The following is an 18,353-nucleotide window of genomic DNA, read 5'->3' as shown; positions in this document are numbered from 1 at the left end:
CTGTTGAAAAGTATTTTCATTTATAATTTTAAATGTCAAATGGGCAATACGTTTGTAGATTTTATCATACTGCCAGAAATGTAATCAGAAGGAAAGATGCACTCCTTCTCTTTGATTGGCAGGTGGGTGGACACAACAAAACTCATTTGACTTTACCCCGCCCAGCTACCCACTGTTGGACATTAGAGATGATGGGATCAGTGCACACGTCTCTTTTGGCTGGACTCTGGAGATAACTGCAGTCATCATCTCCATTCCCTCCTCCGTCAGCATCGGCAACACTTTCAGTGGCAGGCTGCTGCTGCTGCTGCTGCTGCTGCTGCCGCCGCCGCCGCCGCTGCCGCCGACTCCTCCCACAAACACACAATTGGTTGGCTTGGACACGCTGGGACAGGTGTGAACGGTCAATCTGAACATGGACACACCTGTTCCAGCTGATGAAGGATGGCAAAGATGGCTGGAAAACAGGCGGGTGAGAAGCTTTTCCTTTAAGCAAAGGGAAATAAAAGATCAAAGGAGCACCAGGATGTACTGCAGTGAGTACAAAACCCTTTTTGTTTAGTTTTTATTTTACATATGACTGCTTTATTTTTCTCTGATGACTGTAGATATTTTTTTGATTTGCGTAGAAGCAGCTAATGAACTAGACATTCATATGAAACAGAAATGCTGCAAAATGTTATAAAAGTCTTTATTTAGTATTAAAGCATATCCGTCATAGGTTTCTTTATTGTAACTTGCTTTCAGGTCATCATCAGTGACAAGTCATCTATAAATCTTTTTTTAGCCAGAAAGTGCAATTTTAAGGTTTTTTTAAGGTTTCCCCACAATTCGGTTCAAACCTCATTTTTAATCATTTTTTTGGGTCACGGTTTTGTTTCGCCTTAAAATATGAAACTATAAACGTTTTAATCAGCTAATAAGCAAGTAACAATGAAGACAAACCTTTGTTGTAAAACCATTAATAATAAATCCATCTTCAATTTACAACTGGCAACATAAAAATTCAGATGATGCAACAAGACACTTCCTCACCATTCGGTTCAATGCTATTACAAACGGTATGAATTTAGACGTTCCTATTGGATACATAAAAATTAGTTTTGTAATGACACAGAAATTAGTATTTACTGCTTTAAATACAAATGACTTCTTTTTATGTTTGATCTGAAGTAAAAGAAAAGCTGTTCTAAGTTGACATCGAGTGAATAAATGACCACATTTATAGTTTGTTTTAAAAGAAACGACTAAATTATAGACGATCACCCCAAAAAACAGTTAAGTGTAACAGTTCATATGGTTACAGAAAATATACGGCAGTTTACCTTTTTTTTTAATTTTTCATATTTTCCATATTGTTTTAATGACGTCAATTTGTTTTAGTAGAAGACGTTTTTTCCAAAATCTGACAATTTTTCATCTGGACTTTAAGAAAAAAAACTCGTGTTTTAGATTTGAACTTTTTTTTTATTGTATATAGTGAAATTTGACATTTTTCAAATTTGAAATTTAATATTTTAAACAAAAATTGAACTTCTTGACAAACTAAAATCTTGCAGGTTTACATCAGGATCTTCACTGTCAGACATGTAGAATACGTCACTGTACACAAAAATCTTACAGTACAAGTAAATAAATAAATTCACAACACAAAGAAAAAAACAACACAGCTGCTCAGGAAAACCATGCAACCGATTTCATTGAAAATGTTTTCGCCTTTCTAACAAAAATCAGAGCAGTAACTTTCTGTGACAAAGGCTGTTTAGCCGTTTCATTGTTTTTAATTTAAGAAAAAGAAAAAAAAAGTGCACAGTGTGAGAGCTTCACAGCACAAAACCTTTGTGTGCTTCCCGGTCGAATAAATAATGACAAACACTGAAACGTTCTCCTCAAGGAGGGAAATCTTCCAGCCAGCAGACCGTCGGGACGCTCTTCAGAGCAAACGGCGCCTCGGTAAACGCAGGATTACTCTCTGATTCCCATCAGAAGCTTCAGTAAGTGCCCCTCGATCACCTGTTGAACTGAACACACAAATAAGGCCATCACTGCTTGTGAAACATCAAAATCTTAGCTTTTTTTAAAAAAATTAAGTCCCACTCTGATCATCTTTGGATCGATTGTAAAAGCGTTCTTGTAATTATGATTGTGCCGTTTTTAGCCAGAATCCAAAAACCTGTCGTTTTCTAGCACATAGTTTCTGCAGAGTGGCAGTAGTTGTTTAGAAATTTACCTCTGAGATGTGGGCGGGACCGCTGGCGCCACCGTCACCCATTAGTTTACACTCTCTCTCACTGGCTTACAGCCCCGACAAACCCCAAATATAATATTTGAGTTGCAACTGCAATGTTGAGCTTAAGTTTCTTTCTATACGTCCGATAATGCCACAAGAACATTTTAAAATCGCCATTTTCATTGGTGTGGGCCTGACAGAATGTTTCAGACATTTTTTCCCAGGTTAACCTGCAGCCAACGGCCACACGTTTGTTTTTCCACACACCGTTTCGATGTCCCATCGCCACCGCCATGTCCATCGCATTAAACCCAGAGTCTGACTCCATGGTGGGATCAGCGCCACTCTCTGAAAGCAGAAGAAATTAGGTTAAATCAACAAAAAGATATTTATACCACCACCCCCCCTCACCTAACAAGATCTCCACACAGCGCACGTGGTTGCCGTGAACGGCGTACAGCAGAGGAGTCCCGCCGTTCTGAAAGCCACACAGACGTCATGCTTTAAATCCGTGCTAAATGACTTTAATGGAGAAGGCCAAAATGCATTCTCACCCAGTCGTACTCGTTGACGTCAACACCGCAGTCGATGAGCATCTTCACGATATCCGTGTAGCCTTTAGTGCAGGCCAGAGACAACGCGCTTTCCCTCCCTTTGGCCAGCAGGTGGGGGTCGGCGCCCTGTACAGAGAAGCAAGAAGGCGCAAAATGACTCACTATGATTTAAGGAAACAGTCCGATCGTGTTGCAGCGTCATTGACAAGTTTTCATACGTTTTGCAGCAGAAATTCCACGACGGCTATTTGTCCGTGTGCCGCCGCCCACATCAGAGGAGTGAAACCTTCCTCGTCTTTCAGGTTGATCACAGTTTCTGTTTAAAGAGTAGAAACGATAAAATTAGAGCCTATGAAGCGTCAAGACATCAGGCGCAATCCGCTTCGATTTAGACTCCAGAAATACATCAATTCAACGTAATTTTATCAACAAAAAAACCTGTTAATGGGTACTTTAGCATCACGCTCTAAATCACTGAGTCTAAGTCAGATATTTGAACATATTTAAAACAGACACATTAACAAACCCATTAAAATGGATTTAAATTTTTAGTTTTAAACATAGGGAAAATTTTGATTCAGGATCCTTTAAAAAAATCAAAAGTTCAAACTTGACAAAAAATTTCAAGAAGTGATTCTGCTGCAGCGTCAAAGATATGCTGTGTGGATGATCACACCAGTCAGAAATGGATATTGATATTATTTATACTCATGACTAAGAAAAAAAAAATACATGTAATACACCAAGAAAGATGGGCGTCCAAAATAATACACAGTTTAATGAAAACTGAACTTCCCATCTAGTCGCTAATGTACGGTGGCCCAGAAGGGTCATAACACTTTAGATTTCACAGCACAACACAAAATAACATACTACAATTCGTTACAACACAAAAACTCACAACGCAATAACTAACTAATGTCCTTAAGACAATACAAAGCAACATTTATGTTAAGCAGCAATAACTTCTAGGTAGATATTTTCTGGGGCAAGACACTGAACCCCACCTTGCCTCTGGTGGAAGGCGGGCACCTGTGTTTGGCAGTGGAGTGGCCACCAGTGTGTGAATGTGTGTGTGACAGGGTGAATGGGTCTGTGACTGTAAAGCGCTTTGTCCTTGTAGGTAGAAAAGCGCTATACAAGTATACGTCATTTACCATTTACTTTAATTCTGGAATTGACTTAAAATGACCAGAATGTTCTGCAACATGGAACAAGTCTTCTGCAGCCATGTGGCCGCACGGATTACGTGTAGCCGACTTGAATTTCCGTCAGTTTTCCTGCTTGGTCATACGTAAACAAGTGCGAATAACATCGGCCTTCATACAATTTTTTTCTTCTTCCATAACTTGTGAGCCGAATGTCTTTGACAATAAGAAGAAGAAAAAAACGGCGTACCTTGCTCAATCCTGCTCGCCAAAAATACCATCTCCCCTTGTGCTGCCAGCTGGTGAATGGACAAAGCTGAAATGGAAAACATCGACATAAACTTTTGTAACTTTTACTTTTCAGATCTGAAGATCCAAGTTAAAAGTAGAGCTTCTTACAATGCACCAAGAGAGGAGTGGAGGAGACCTCGTTGCCACGGTGTTTGTTGGTGAGTGTGGTGGACTGCTTGATGGGAGAAAAATGCTTTGTGGTGGACGGCGTGTAAACATGACGCACTTGAATACCTGGTGAAGGAGACGTCTGAATGTTGCACTCAGCTGGAAGACAAAAAAATTTGATTAAACTCTCATTTGACATGTGGATGATTGTTTGATGGATGACAAAGGTTGTGTTTTTTTTTCTTCTTCTCACCTTTGAATAAAACAGAGGCGACCTCCAGGTCAGAGTTCACCTGATCTTGGATGTTCTTGCTGTCCTCCTCGTTGAGTGACTTGACAAATCTTGAGCAGACATTCATGTCGAAGCGGTTGGGGAGGATGAATTTGATGCCCATGGCCACATTTGGAGGGTTCGTGTCGTCTGGAGCTGCGCCCACCGACTGCTCGGTCTTGATCGCACTCAGATCCGGCATGACACAGATCCCCTCCATGTCCTCCACGGACCCTTCCGCCGCCGACACCGTGACGCGATCCATCCAGCGGGGCTTCGACTAAGACGACGAGAAGTCCCTCCTCACCTGAAATACAACCTATTCGGTTCAAATGAATCTAATACAACCCATAAATCTGTGTAAAAGTAGAATACTCACCAGAAGAAGTGAGTGAGTCAAAAGCCAAACTATTAGCTCCCGGTTAGCATGTTAGCCATTGTTATGTTAACCTTTCGTAGGTCACTCCAACTCTGTAACAGACCAGATAATGTATTGTACAAACATTAATTTAATATTTAACAAATTATGATTAGCTAGGAAAAGGACTCTTACTCGGTAAAGCTTTTTCCCCCCGACTTCTGTTTATGTTTTGGTGCGTCTGCACATGCAGGTGCATCAACTTTTACCTTCCCCCTTTTTTTGTTCCGCACGGAAACAATAACTGACGTTGATTGTCGTCTAATTCAGAGCTTTATATATTTAATAATACAAAAGGTTGATACGTTAATTGTAAACATGCTGCCCACAAGGCTATTTTTTCCGACATTTAATCGGTAGAATTCGTGATTTTAAACAAGCTCGGCCACACGGACTGACATTATGACCAAAATCATTTTTAGCTCCATTACAAAATTCTTATCAAAATATCTATTTGATATCCACTTAAAATAACGGGAGCACAATTTTAAGTTTTAAATCGTTGCCTTGTTTCTACCAGCAGAGGGCGATATTGTCAACAGTTGTATGTTGTTGTCAATGCTGTAAAATTAAATATCTTTTTGGCAAATTACAGAAGCAGAAGTCAAAAGGTGGGGTGTAAAATTGTCTTAAACCTGTGACTTTTTTGAATGTTTTAGTGAAATCTTGCAGCCTGTCAGCTGTGACTTTATTTTTTATTTATTTCTTTATCTTTGGCTCCTTATCAGCCAGTGGATAAGTCTGAGGTCAGAACTTGTGGGAATCTTCCCGTTTCTCATGAATGTTGCACATCTGTGTGGATCTTCATCCTAAAAACTCACGATTGTGTAAAGCTATTTATCTTAATGAGAATTTTCAGAAAGCAGTGAATTTTGAAACAGTTTAGTAAATGCATTATTGTATTTCTACGTATGTTGGTTGTAAATTTACTTTAGATCATTTTCCTTTTTTTCTCAACTTAATCTTTATTGTGGGATGTTTATGAACATTGACATTAAATTATGCTAAACAGAAACCCGAGTGGATATAAATAATGTGAACAAGTGAATTTTGTGGCACTTAAGAGTTTATTTCAAATATTTCAAATGTTCTCATCTACAAAAAATGTATTCCATTGACCTTTTGGAATTTTCTTACTTGAAAGTGCCACTTCTATATCTGTAAAAATGATAGGATTTGACCTTTCTCAAAGGTCAATCAGCTTGGTTGGAATTTTTGGTTTAAAAAAAAAGCAGTTTTCATCACATTTCGAAATGAAGATCTTGTTCCTGCAACATTTTGTGCTGATTTTGTTTTTAATGTCTATTTAAGGTCCGTTCTACTCTAACAGAAGGGAAGAATGCAAGACAAGATGATGTGAATGTTATTTATTGTTGCGTGATGAAAATGTAAAAGATAAAAAGCCTTTAGGTGCTTTAGGTCTTAAATCTTAATATTCTATACACAAAAATAATCTCACGCTCAGTTGAAAGATGGGAATTTCTTTTGTTTGCTTATGCTAGTTGAGACATAGTCATTCATTTGTCTCCATACAGCGATTCAAAAGAAATTCATGAGAACCTTCCTTGTTGTCTAAAAGGTGTATAATCTTTTCTGCCTTCTTTTCTTGTTTCTCTTACGGCTGCAGGCACAGACACTGCTGCGCCAAAGTGTCTGTGGTGATAAGAAGCTTGTGATCCACATCTATAAGAAAAAAAGTTCGGTTTATTTGTTTCCATTGCCAAGGCAATGAAATAAAGCCTGATTTCACTCAGTGGTTGCATCAAACTTGCAGCACTCATGGCCTTGATATTCACATTTGCACAGAAGCCTCTTGTTTCCCTCAATAGTTGCATAATCGTTATGTTTGTTTTTCGGTGCGTTTAGTTCAAAGCATGAAAAAGAAACGTGTAGCAGAATTTTTTTTTTTTTGTCTTTCATCTGTACGACAATAGACTAACAGAAAAAAGATTAAAAAATATGATCATAACACTAATTGTTTTGATTAATTATAACACAAAAATGTCTTCCAGTATAGAATTTTATTAAACTTCCATTTTTATAAAAGCTTTAAGCTAAGTTTTCTTAAACAGAAATAGAAAAATGTTTATACAGCATACAAAATGAAACCATTTCGATTTTTTTTTTCCTTTTAAAAAAAAAAGAAATCCTCATATTTTATTAACATCTAATTCAAAGTTGAGTTTGAAGCATTCTTTTAGAACAAAGTCACAATCATGATTTGTTTTGGTCAATCGATCTTTAAAGTAAACAAAATGTATTTCATCAGAAAGATTAAAACAAGTTTAAATTGTTTTCAAAAAATGTTTGTGATTTTAGTGTTTAGGATACAACAGGAAAACAGGATAATAGTTTTGACTTTGGTTAAAAACCCACTCCAATTAAAATAGTATTTTTTTAAAATCTTCTTGTGGCGATCTTCTGATGTTTGAGGACTTGTGAAGAAAATGAAGCTCAAAATCACAATTCTGATTTCTTTATTCGAATTGTTGTGATTCAGAAGCAGATGGAAAAAATGCACTTTAAAAAGAAAAAAGATTGTATTTGTGACATCACAAATACAAGGAGTGGGCCACAAACTCGCCGCTCTGCTCCATTCTGATGCATCCACTTGTGGACGACTATCCATGTACATCTTTGTTTTCCTTTGTTCATATATATATATAGATATATATATATAAGCTCCTACATACACACTGGGTCGGATGAGAGGATTGCAGATACTTGCATCATTAGTTTGTTAATAAAAGATGTTTATCAAATTTTTTTGGTAGGAGTTTCTGCCATGATTGCGGTTACCTCTGTTGTATTGACTGCAGAACAGAGACAAAAACACAGTCAACAAACCAGTAAAGCAAAAACAATTCTGTCCTTGGACTCTATCCGAGATGTGGCTGAGGGCAGGATGTTGGCGAAGCTGCCATTATAAATAACACATCCCACCCCTGCAACACAATGCGGATGCCCAGAGGAGCTCCTTCAGCTGCGGCTGAGCGTTACACCCTTGGCTCAGAAACGAGCAGCTCAGACCTGCATCAAGCCTTCATAGTGTTTCATGTAACCTCACTGCTCCTCTTCAGAACAGATTGTCAAACATAAGCTATAATAGGAGAATGGGCAAAACTTGAACTGTTTTCCTTAACTGTTTTTCCACTATGAATAATTTGGATGCTTTTGTTGTATTTATTTTAAACCAAAGAAAGACTGGGGGGGGTTCTTTTTCTTTGTCAATGTTCAAATAACATTAATGCCAGGAGGATTTACCAAGGTAACAGTAACCCACCTTCAAAAAAAATATGAATAATAAATGTAAGCTTTACATTTTATGTCTGCAAGCACAACAAACTCCAAACATCATAAATCTTGAGAATGAATCTCTAAGGACAATTTCAGAGATTCAGTACAGTTTTTAATTTCAATTAAAAGATTGAATAGGATTTTTTTTGGAGGAAAATGTGCATTTGTGGACATGGATTTGGTTTTATAAATACATTAATTATATAAAATGGTTATTTTTAAACTTCATTGAATGTGAATACATTTACAGAACATATACACTCACTGACCACTTTTTAGGCTCACCTGTCCAAATGCTCGTTAACGCCAATTTCTAATCATCCAATCACATGGCAGCAACTCAATATATTTAGGCATGCAGACATGGTCAAGAATGATCTGCTGCAGTTCAAACTAAGCATTATAATGGGGAAGAAAGGTGATTGAAAGGACTTTGAACGTGGCATGGTTGTTGGTCTACTGGGATTTTCACTCACGACCGTCTCCAGGGTTTACAGAGAAAATATCTGCAGTTCTGTGGGCAGATATGCCTTGTTGATGCCAGAGGTCAGCTGGTTCCGGCTGATGGAAAAACAAAAGGAACTCAAATGTATTCACCTGGTTTCATTCATTTAGAGAGCACCACCATTCAAGGAGGCCCAAAGTGCTATGAACAACATTGCATGAATACTAAAACAATAAAAACATTTGGACAAGAGTAAAGAATACAATGATATAAACTTAAGATAAATATTTAACAAAAGATTAAAAGCAGGCAGTTACTAAGACACAGTGGTGGAGGAACAATTGAACTCTAAAACTCTCCAAGAGGGTAACCTCTCTAGCCGGTGGCGGTTTATTCAGGTGTTTAGGAGCAAACGTGGCAAACACAAGGTCACCCCCGGAATTTGCATCTGGTTCTCAGAACCAGCAACACACAACGGTCCGAAGAATGCAGGGACTTTAGGTGGGAATATTTTAGCAGCAAACTAGAGAGGTAAGAGGGAGCCTACCTTCTGGATACCGCAGTAGAGCATCTCTGAATGAACAACATGTCCTACCTTTAAGCAGACTACAGCAGCAGAAGACCACCGCGGGTGCCACTCCTGTCTTTTAAGAAAAGGAAACTGAGGACACAATTCACTAAGGCTCACCAAAACTGGACACTGGAAGATTGGAAAAACTATGTCTGAGTCTCTATTTCTGTTGCAAAATTCTGATGGTCGGGTCAGAATTTGGCGTTAACGTGAAAGCACAAATTCATTCTGCCTTATATCAATGGTTCAGGCTTGTGGCGGTGGTATAATGGTGTGGGGGATGTTTTCTTAGCACACTGTGTCCCTTTGTACCAACTAAGCATGGTTACAGCCCCACACTCTACCTGAGTATTGTTGCTGACCATGTCCATCCCTTCATGACCACAATGTACCATCGTCTGGCTTCTTCCAGCAGGGGAAGCCTCCATGTCATAAAGCTGGAATCATCTGAGACTGGTTTCTTTAACATGACAATGAGTTCACTGTACTCATTATTACGCGTCACCACATCTCGACCCAATTGATCACCTTTAGGATGTGGTGGAGCAGGAGATTGGCATCATAGATCTTCAGCCGGCAAATCTGCAGCAAATTACTTAAGCAGGGAAAGCTTTGGCAGTATGAATATTTTCGAGAGCGCTAGATGAAACTACTGAACTGCAGTAATAAAAAAACAACAAAACAATGTTTATACAATTTGGTTTGAAAAAGTGATGAACCTTATTTTTTGTTTAAAAAAATCAAAACTAAAATGGTTAATCACGGTTGAAATATATTTTACTATTTTGAATTTTATTCTAACGCGACTTCCCTGTTTATTTATTTCTATTAACACACTTTTATTTCAGACTCAATTGTGGTCCATAGAAAAAAGATACAAATACAGTATACATAATAAAAAGTAAAAAGATATAAATTAAAAATGTTAAAAATTAAAAATAAAAACTATTTTGTGCGACTTTCCCGTTTGTGGCAAATCCAGTGAGTGACGTCAGCACAGCTCATCTCTGATTGGTGGAAAGTACATTTGGCGTTTCTGCACAAATTAGACAACGTTTTGATTCAAAGTGAGGGTTTTTGATGTCCCATAAGGCGTTAAGGTTGCATTTCGTCCAGGTTTCTTGTTCAAACATCACCCCGGAGGGCGGGTGTTACTCAGCCACACGGGGCCGTGGGTGCCTGCAGCCCGGTGAGGGGGGGCTGGGTCAATGCTGCAAAGCAGGCTGGAGAGGAGAAAGAAGAAGCCGTCCTGACGGCGACACCTGCAAACAGTCAAACAGCCGCCCGGGAGAGAAGCAGAGAAGCGACGCCGGAACAGCCCGACGGGGAAGTAAAAGCGGCTTTCTGGATGTCTGGACTGTAAACAGAAGCTGCTGGAGTTTATTCAAGCCGGCAGGGGCACGACGGCAGGTAATGGAAGTCTAACCCATCCACGTCCGCACACCTTCACGGACGCGCTTTTCACTCCTGTAATTTAGAGTTTGGACTTGCAATGACTGAAGTTTGAATATCTGGTTAGTTTTCACACGATGGTGCGTTCAAGGGCACACGCGTGGCTCGAATGATCGAACTGCAAGCCTAGATGTAGATCACGGAGCTCTTATTATTTTGAAATTTGAATGCGTGGGCTTCATTCTCCTGCTACAGCAGCAAGTGAAGGTATTAGAAGTTGTCTTTGTAGATTTTTGCAGCGTTTTTTGTTCCATGGTTCAAAAGTAAAAAAAAAAAAGAAGTGGTGGATAAAAACTAGTTTTAATTTAGCAATATATTGTGATTAAAGACCCACTCCAAGTCCAACCAAAGTCGTGCTTTGAACACGTTCTTGTGGCGTTTTTCTGATGAAAATTATGCTTAAAGTTGTATTTGAGTATTTTTTTCAAGGAACAGACAATAATGCAGTTGAAAAAAAAGCCTGTAGCAGTGACGTAGGTGCTACAGTCGCTGCTCAGCTCTAGTATGATGCATCCTCTGGCATGATGTAGTTTAGAACTGTGAGGCCGAATAGCTCCAATATTGCTCGCCTTTTTTGTAGCACTGGTCATGTTAGATTTGTGCAACAAGCTGTAACCTAGCGGGAGAGAGGGAAAACAAAGGGATGATGGGAAGTGAGGGTAGGCCTACTCCTCCAACAGTCCCACCCACAACTCTGGGGAATATTTCTAATGAACTCCTGCTGCTCTGAAGATACTATGCCCTTAAAAATGAACAAAAACAATTATTGGCTCAAAACGACACTCGTAATTAAAAGACCACTGAGAACGCTTTGAAAATAGATGAAAAGATTTGAAGTGGGACTTTAAAAAATCCGATGGATGCACGAGGCAACACTTGTGCATAACCTGCATGGATGTGAAGTGTCTGACAAATTCTCCTTGACAGCTGCCTCTGTTGTGTGTAATCTCTTTTCTCACGCTGGGTTCTGGAGTTTGGTGGCCTTGGGACAGGATCAGTGTCTCTCACATTTTAAACATGTCAGCTGTTTCTCCAAACTGTGCCGGAATGGAATTCTTCACATAACAGCGGAGCCTGGGTGGAGATCTTCAATTATTCATTTATTTCGTTTTTTTGTTTTCCGGATCTGCGTTGCATTTTGAGGGTGAGAATGTCGGGTGATGTTTGTTTGAATTCAGTGGAAGGAAATCCTCAAAATGAAATGGAAGCCATCTTCATCATCTGAAAAGCCAACGCTCTCCGTAATATAATATAATATAAAAAGGGACTTTTAAAAAAAAAACGTTTATCTGTTTTTTCCGTTATATTGAACAAACATCAGTCGGTGTAATTCTGCTCTCCCCCTTTTCTGCTTTCCCGGGCTTGACCAAATAACCAAGCAAAAAAGTTTTAATGTTTATTTTAGCTGTAAAATGGTTGGTAGATGTGACCAAACTCCCAAAATGTACAAAAATACCAAAGTGAAATATTTGTTTCAAATTTATGTGCAACAGGAACTAATTTAATGTTAATTTCAGCAGATAAATGAGGTTCAAGAGGTAATTCATTTCGGTTCGGACATACTGGCTCTTTGTTGTCTGATTTCTTGTCATCCTCAGTCAATGCCAGCATTGTTCCAAGTTTGACCCAGTTCCTAAACTAGTTAGGTTGTCTCTAATTGGTATCCAAAGCATTTAAGTACTTCAAATGTTTGGGTTCATTAAGACTGTGAGGTGGGATAACTGAATTAACACCTTTTTTGGGGGGGTTGTAAATAGTCGTTTCTCTGACTTAAAAAAACCTTTGAATTGCTTTCATTTTCTTCAGTTAATTGTGAGATTTAACTTATAATGTGTGCCTTCAGATCAAAAAGTCAATGTCATAGCCTTTTAATTTAATGATAAAGACAGAAACGAGTACATTTGTGGGGTTTGCAGCTGATAGGAAACCTCTTCCCATGAAGAGAGTTGAAGCAAAAATTAAAAAAATATTTGTGGTTTTCACTCTTGGTGGAAATGTAATTCAGTTGTTTTTTTCTCAGAGCTGTGAGTCTTCTGGTACACGGAGATCCCATGGTGGAGCTAAAGTTTAAATGTTTTAGCCTCAGAAGAAAAACACAGTTTAACCAAAAGTCCATGGTTTTGTTTTTTATGTTTCTGTTGGTGATGCAAGAAATAATGAATGCTTATTTTGATACTTTCAATTCATGTCAGCTCCCCATTCCACTTACTTAAAGACCCACTTTGATGAAAACAGTGTTTTCAAGATATTCTTGTGGCATTTTCTCATGACAGAAGACATACATACAGAAAATTAAGCTTAAACCTGCATTTTAAACAAAGGAGCAAACGAATGGCTTCGTAAGTAGCATGTCGAGGTCCTGGACTGGCCTAGTCAGTCTCAACCCGATTGAAAATCTTTGGAGGGAGTTGAAAGTCCTTGTTGCCCAGTGACGGCCCCAAAACATCACTGCTCTAGAGGAGATCTGCATGGAGGAATGGGCCAAAATAACAGCAACAGTTGGTGAAAACCTTGTGAAGACTTGCAGAAAACATTCGACTGCATTCATTGCCAACAAAGGGTGTATAACAAAGTATTGAGTTGATCTTTTATTGATCAAATACTTATTTTACCACCCTGCGACAGACTGGCGACCTGTCCAGGGTGTCCCCTGCCTTCGCCCACAAGTGGCTCCAGCAGCCCCGTGACCCCAAAAGGGACAAAACGGAAGAAAATGAATGAATGAATGAATGAATGAATGAATGAATGAATGCATACCTATTTTCCACAATAATTCAAAAATAAATTGTTTAAAAATCAAGCGATGTAATTTTCTGGATTTTTTTTCCCCCAAATTTTTTTCCGTCATAGTTTAGGTATACCTATGATGAAAATGACAGGCCTCTCATCTTTCTAAGTGGGAGAACTTTCACAATTGGTAAATACTTTTTTGTCCCATTGTAGCTGGACTTCATAAAGTGAATAGAAACTATCAGACAAGCAGCTTAGTGTTCTTTACAGGACGTTCACCATTTTGTCTGGGTTTCTGAATCCACAATTCCAAAATCCAGTACCCAGGAAATTTCCCAAACATCTCTGCAAAAAAAATAGTTCAATGCTTACTAGATTGGTGAAAATAGACCACAATGTACAGCGTTTGAAAAATTTTCATTAAAAGAAAATGTATTAACATTTACTTTTTCAGCACACACAGTGGATTAATAAATGGACTTTGTAAAATGTTCATATTTATTAGGTTTTTCTATTTGCTGTTTAAAAAAAAAAGAAAAAATTAAGCATGGCGTCCGAATTGCTTTAAAATCCATGAACTAGATAGTCCCAATTGTTCATTTTGAATGCATCTAAACATTGTAAAAACATTTTTAATTACCAACAACGAGAATTTGATCCTCTTGTTAGATATGTATGTTGTTTTAGGCTAATGTGAGCTTGTTTGAGATTTTTAAATGACCTATATCCTTCAAAATCAACTTGTTTAAGCTTTTAGGTGTGTTATAATGTTAATCCTTATCAAGAAACGTTTTTGATCCTTTCACACATTTTTGAGCAGTCCTCTAAAACTCTGCTCTCTGAGCACCAGCCCCTCCTGATCCACAAAAACAAGTGGTTTCTCACATTGTGACATCACAAAGTGAGGAACAGCCCCTTCCAGGAAGAGTCTGCACTGCCAGCACCGCCCCCAGGTTAACACACACTTTCTCATGGGGGTAATCTGTAAAACGCTTTTCTTTTTGCATGCACAGTTTGAACATCCATCTATGCGAAAGTTCGGATGTTGTTGTTTGTTTTTTTTTCGTCAAAACACAGACACGCTGCCGAGATCAGCTCTAGGCTGATGTAGTGAAATGGGCGGCACCCACAAGGAGTGAAAGGCGGTGCCTCGGAGATCGAGTTGTCTTAGTTAAAGTTCTTAAGTCTGCCAAAGGTAATACATTATCATATATATGGATAGTTTACTCTGAAAAGTTTAAGAAAAGCATGATATAGACCCTTTAAGACTCGACTATTGATAGGTCTCAAACATAAATGTTGCCATCTTCAACACTTTGCAACTGCTTTGGCTCCTTTACCACTAATACATTCTGGACTGTGCTAAAAAAAGTGATCAAACCACATCATTGATGTATCTTGGTGTTGTCAGTACTAAGGGGTGTATATAGTTCGTCCTATCAGGAAGTGTTCTGGCATCCTGTTATTTACCTTTGGTCAGAATTAAGAGAAAGCAATCCCTTAAATACCATTAGGGGGCTTTAGGGGTGTGGCCTATTTTACGTCACTCACACTGCTGATCATCACATGGCTTACAGAATGAGACACACAGTCATGCATGCTCACTCTGACGCCTACAGTTTAACGGGGTCAGTTAATTATGAAGAAATGATTAATGCATGATGGGCTGCCGAGGGAAGCACTGGATACAATGCTGTTAGAAGATTTTCAGCCTTTTGTCCAAGCTAATCTGCGAAAGCAAGACAGTGACCACATGAAAATTCAACAAGTGTCTGATTTTTTTCTTTTTCTTTTCAAGGTTTGACCCGTCCTTTAGGCTTCAATAATAGCCTCGTTTAGGAATTGCTAAGTGATTTGACCTTCAGTTCAACTCTTGGATGTTAGTCATTGGGTTTCATCTATCAAACCCTTCAACGGTCACGCGACTAGAACGACTATCCGTCATGAATCCACTTTGATGGCAACTGGAATGAGACGCTCGATCAAACCTTCTCAAGGGAAGTGGCATTGAGCTGATGCAGATGAGCGTCTGGACAAATATCAACTTGCACAGCAGAAGCTGTTGTGCGACATGAGTCATAAAGTATTCACAACCGAGCGTGGAGCCACAGTGGATCAGGTGTGAGCGGACGATACTGTTACGCCAATGCGCCTTGCCCGAGAGCCTCAAAAGTGTAGCTTTTGTCTTTACTCACGCAAGCAGTGTAGCACATTAACTGCTTCATGTTAAACTGCTTTTTTTCAGCTCTGTTAGTCTCTTGTATGTCGAGATGTTTCGGATTTAATACTGCTGTTGTACACTCCAAGTCTTTTAAAAACCCTAAATATTCCCAGATGGACGGCTACAGGGAACTTTGATTTGACAGTTAAAGGGTACAGAAAGGTGGACAAAAGCTGCTGCAACATGGACTTGTATACCTTGTACCATGGAGCACCTGCTAAACCAGTTGTACCACTCCTCTCAAAAGGCCTTTCATGTTTGCAGCAGCTGGACCTATATACTAAATACACCCTTACGGGAGGCTATGTTTTCATTGTGTATTGGCTTTACAATCAACGGATAAAAAGCCCAAATAAGTCATAAAGAAGTCTGGTTATGTGATAGATAAAGTTGATTTTGCAAAGATTACTCTTGCAGAAGTTGCAAAACATAATGGACAATATAGAATGCTGAGTTAAAAGCGTCTTTATTATGAAGCTTCTTTAAACATTGAGAAGGATTTCATGTCAGGAAAGACGCTTCCAATATAGTGTCAGTTTTTGTAATACTCCAATATCATTTTGTAGAAAAACACACATTTTATGTAAACAATGAATACCTTCTGTCATTGTAGTCCACTATAGATTGATTAAAGACACTCACTCAGATGAAAATTGTGTTTTTTAGATATTCTTATGACATTTTTTTTGAGAATGTAGGAAATTTATAAAGAAAATGTTCAAAGTTGTATTTCTGAGTATTTCTTTATTCAAATCATTGTGAATCAAGAGCAGATGAAAAAAGCTTTTGAAAAAAGATCAAATTTGTGACTTAGAAAATATGTTGTACTGATCACAGGTTCCCTGCACTGCTAATGTTAGGTTTGGGGGTGTGAGGGGCTGTAAGCTAGTGGGAGAGCATAAAAACCGAGATCTCTCATCAAAAGGGGGTGGGGTGGGGCAGCGATGTTCCCGCCCACTACTCTGTAGAAACTGTTTCAAAATAGATCAAAAGATGATCAGAAGATGTTTTAAAGAGGGGTTGTCCATCGTCCCATAAGTTTATATTTTAAACTGTTTAATTCTTCTTTTTAAATTTTGTTTTTGTCATTAAAAAATAAATATTTCTACGTCATTTTTTTTCTTTCCATTTTTCTTTTTCTTTTTTCCTCAGACACCAGACCGACTTGGGTTCAAGCCAGCCAAAAACCATTACACTCTAAACAATCAAGCACGTCAGAGCTGAGTGACTGTGTGGTCTAATAATAATAGTTACAGAGTAGACAAAGTGGAGGCCACCCACAGTTTGTGTTTAACCCGACACTAACTTGACTGTTTCCTCTCCAGGTATCGAGTGGATGAGAAGAACATGGAGCTGAATAGAAAAGAGGCGCCTTTATATGTAAGTATTTGCACGCTCTGGTCTGTTAGTGACTGGTGTTTGTGGTCTCGAAGAGCGATTTGTTTGGATTGCTCCCACCCCCTCTTGCCTAAAACAGAAGTAAAGCACTTTCCCAGTCTCCCAGTCTCCTCTGTCAGTTCTCTACTGGTTGCTGTTTTGTGGTGCAGGTGAAACTCAAACCTGGAGGGTTTCAATCTAAGGGGAAGCCCGCCATTGCTCAAGCTGTTCTGCGATGGATGAGAGCTTCCAAAAGCTTTTAATGGATGTCATCAAGGACTTTCAATGTCTCTTATATGCCTGTTTTTTCTTCTGTCTCTGTTCTTTTGTGTGGAAACATGGGTGGGCCAGCCAGTGAAGCATTACCAGATTTCTGGCGAGCAGATTTTCTGAGTGTTTTGATGTGTCACCATTTTCTTTTTTTTCTGGAGAGCGGGAGGAGGGTGGGGGAGCACTTAAACGCCCCTTTTCTCCATTAGAAGGAAATGGTGTCTCCACCCTCTCTAAGGTCACAGCGCAACAGAAGCAACTCTCACTGCTGAATGGGATCCAGATTTCAATGCAGAGCTTTGTGCCCACAAGCCCTGGCACATGGCTGTGACATAAAGGCTGCTATTGTAACACACCTTGTTAAGTTTTACGGTGCACCTCCACACATGTAACGCAGGGTCAGGCCTGCAGCAGATACAGCTGGGCGAGATCAGTGGGTGGGTAGGCAGAAAGTGCTGGAGTTCCTGTGTTGAAGGAGGTGTTCCTGAGCCAGACTGAGAGGGGATGTTTGTTCAGAAATGAGTAAAACTGATGGGGATAGAGGTTTCATTCAAGAGTGGATCAAAACGAAATAAAAGGGAATAAAGTAACAAATTCTTGCCTTTGGTATCGCACGCAGTGAACACAAGAATAAAGACAAACTTTACTCAAAGATAGCAAAGGAGGGAAAATGGAGAGAAACTCTTAAATGGCACCAAACCTCAACAAAAGTTTATTCCGATTCTGATATTTCAGGCGTACTAATGTATAAAATCTGAAACCACTTTTCCATTTTACCCAATTCTTTTAATAAATTGGACTTTTGTTATCTCAGTGAGTGAGCGGCCCTGCAAGAACTGAATGAACTAAATTGTGACCAAATGGAAAACGAATACACAATCCACATGAAAAAATTCCTGTGAGCCATGCACATCATTTATGTGAACATCATTGTAGTTTTGTAGCATTCATAGCCCACATTTAGACTAAT

General features: G+C 39.0%; 2 protein-coding genes across 9 annotated transcripts in view; one reads left to right on the top strand and one right to left on the bottom strand.

Annotated features, from left to right (window-relative positions):
- Positions 1–1,446: 1,446 nt before the first annotated feature.
- Positions 1,447–5,283, bottom strand: ankra2 (ankyrin repeat, family A (RFXANK-like), 2). The gene is made up of 10 exons (XM_004074519.5): positions 5,156–5,283; positions 4,982–5,073; positions 4,585–4,909; positions 4,332–4,490; positions 4,183–4,248; positions 3,003–3,100; positions 2,785–2,910; positions 2,642–2,708; positions 2,498–2,578; positions 1,447–2,021 (listed from the first exon to the last, which is right to left on the bottom strand). Exons 3-10 carry the CDS (start codon positions 4,865–4,867, stop codon positions 1,966–1,968), a joined length of 936 nt encoding a protein of 311 aa, XP_004074567.1. The 5' UTR covers positions 4,868–4,909; positions 4,982–5,073; positions 5,156–5,283; the 3' UTR covers positions 1,447–1,965.
- A 5,029-nt stretch (positions 5,284–10,312) lies between these two features.
- arhgef28a (Rho guanine nucleotide exchange factor (GEF) 28a) overlaps positions 10,313–18,353 on the top strand; it is a 58,617-nt gene continuing 50,576 nt past the window's right edge. For 5 of the 8 annotated variants that reach the window (XM_078955941.1, XM_078955939.1, XM_078955940.1 and 2 more), the window contains exons 1-2: positions 10,554–10,743; positions 17,062–17,116. In XM_078955941.1, the coding sequence (XP_078812067.1) occupies positions 17,084–17,116 (33 nt within the window). In that variant the 5' untranslated portion in view covers positions 10,554–10,743; positions 17,062–17,083. Of the gene's footprint in view, positions 10,744–17,061; positions 17,117–18,353 lie in introns of all 8 variants that reach the window. The other 3 variants (XM_023960756.2, XM_020707521.3, XM_023960758.2) reach the window with 2 other exon arrangements.

Source organism: Oryzias latipes, chromosome 12 (genome assembly GCF_053564925.1).
Source record: "Oryzias latipes strain Hd-rR chromosome 12, Olatipes_Hd-rR_3.1".
Classification (NCBI taxonomy): Eukaryota; Metazoa; Chordata; class Actinopteri; order Beloniformes; family Adrianichthyidae; genus Oryzias; species Oryzias latipes.
Note: the sequence above shows the minus strand (reverse complement) of the source record. Positions and strands in the feature narration are given on the sequence as shown.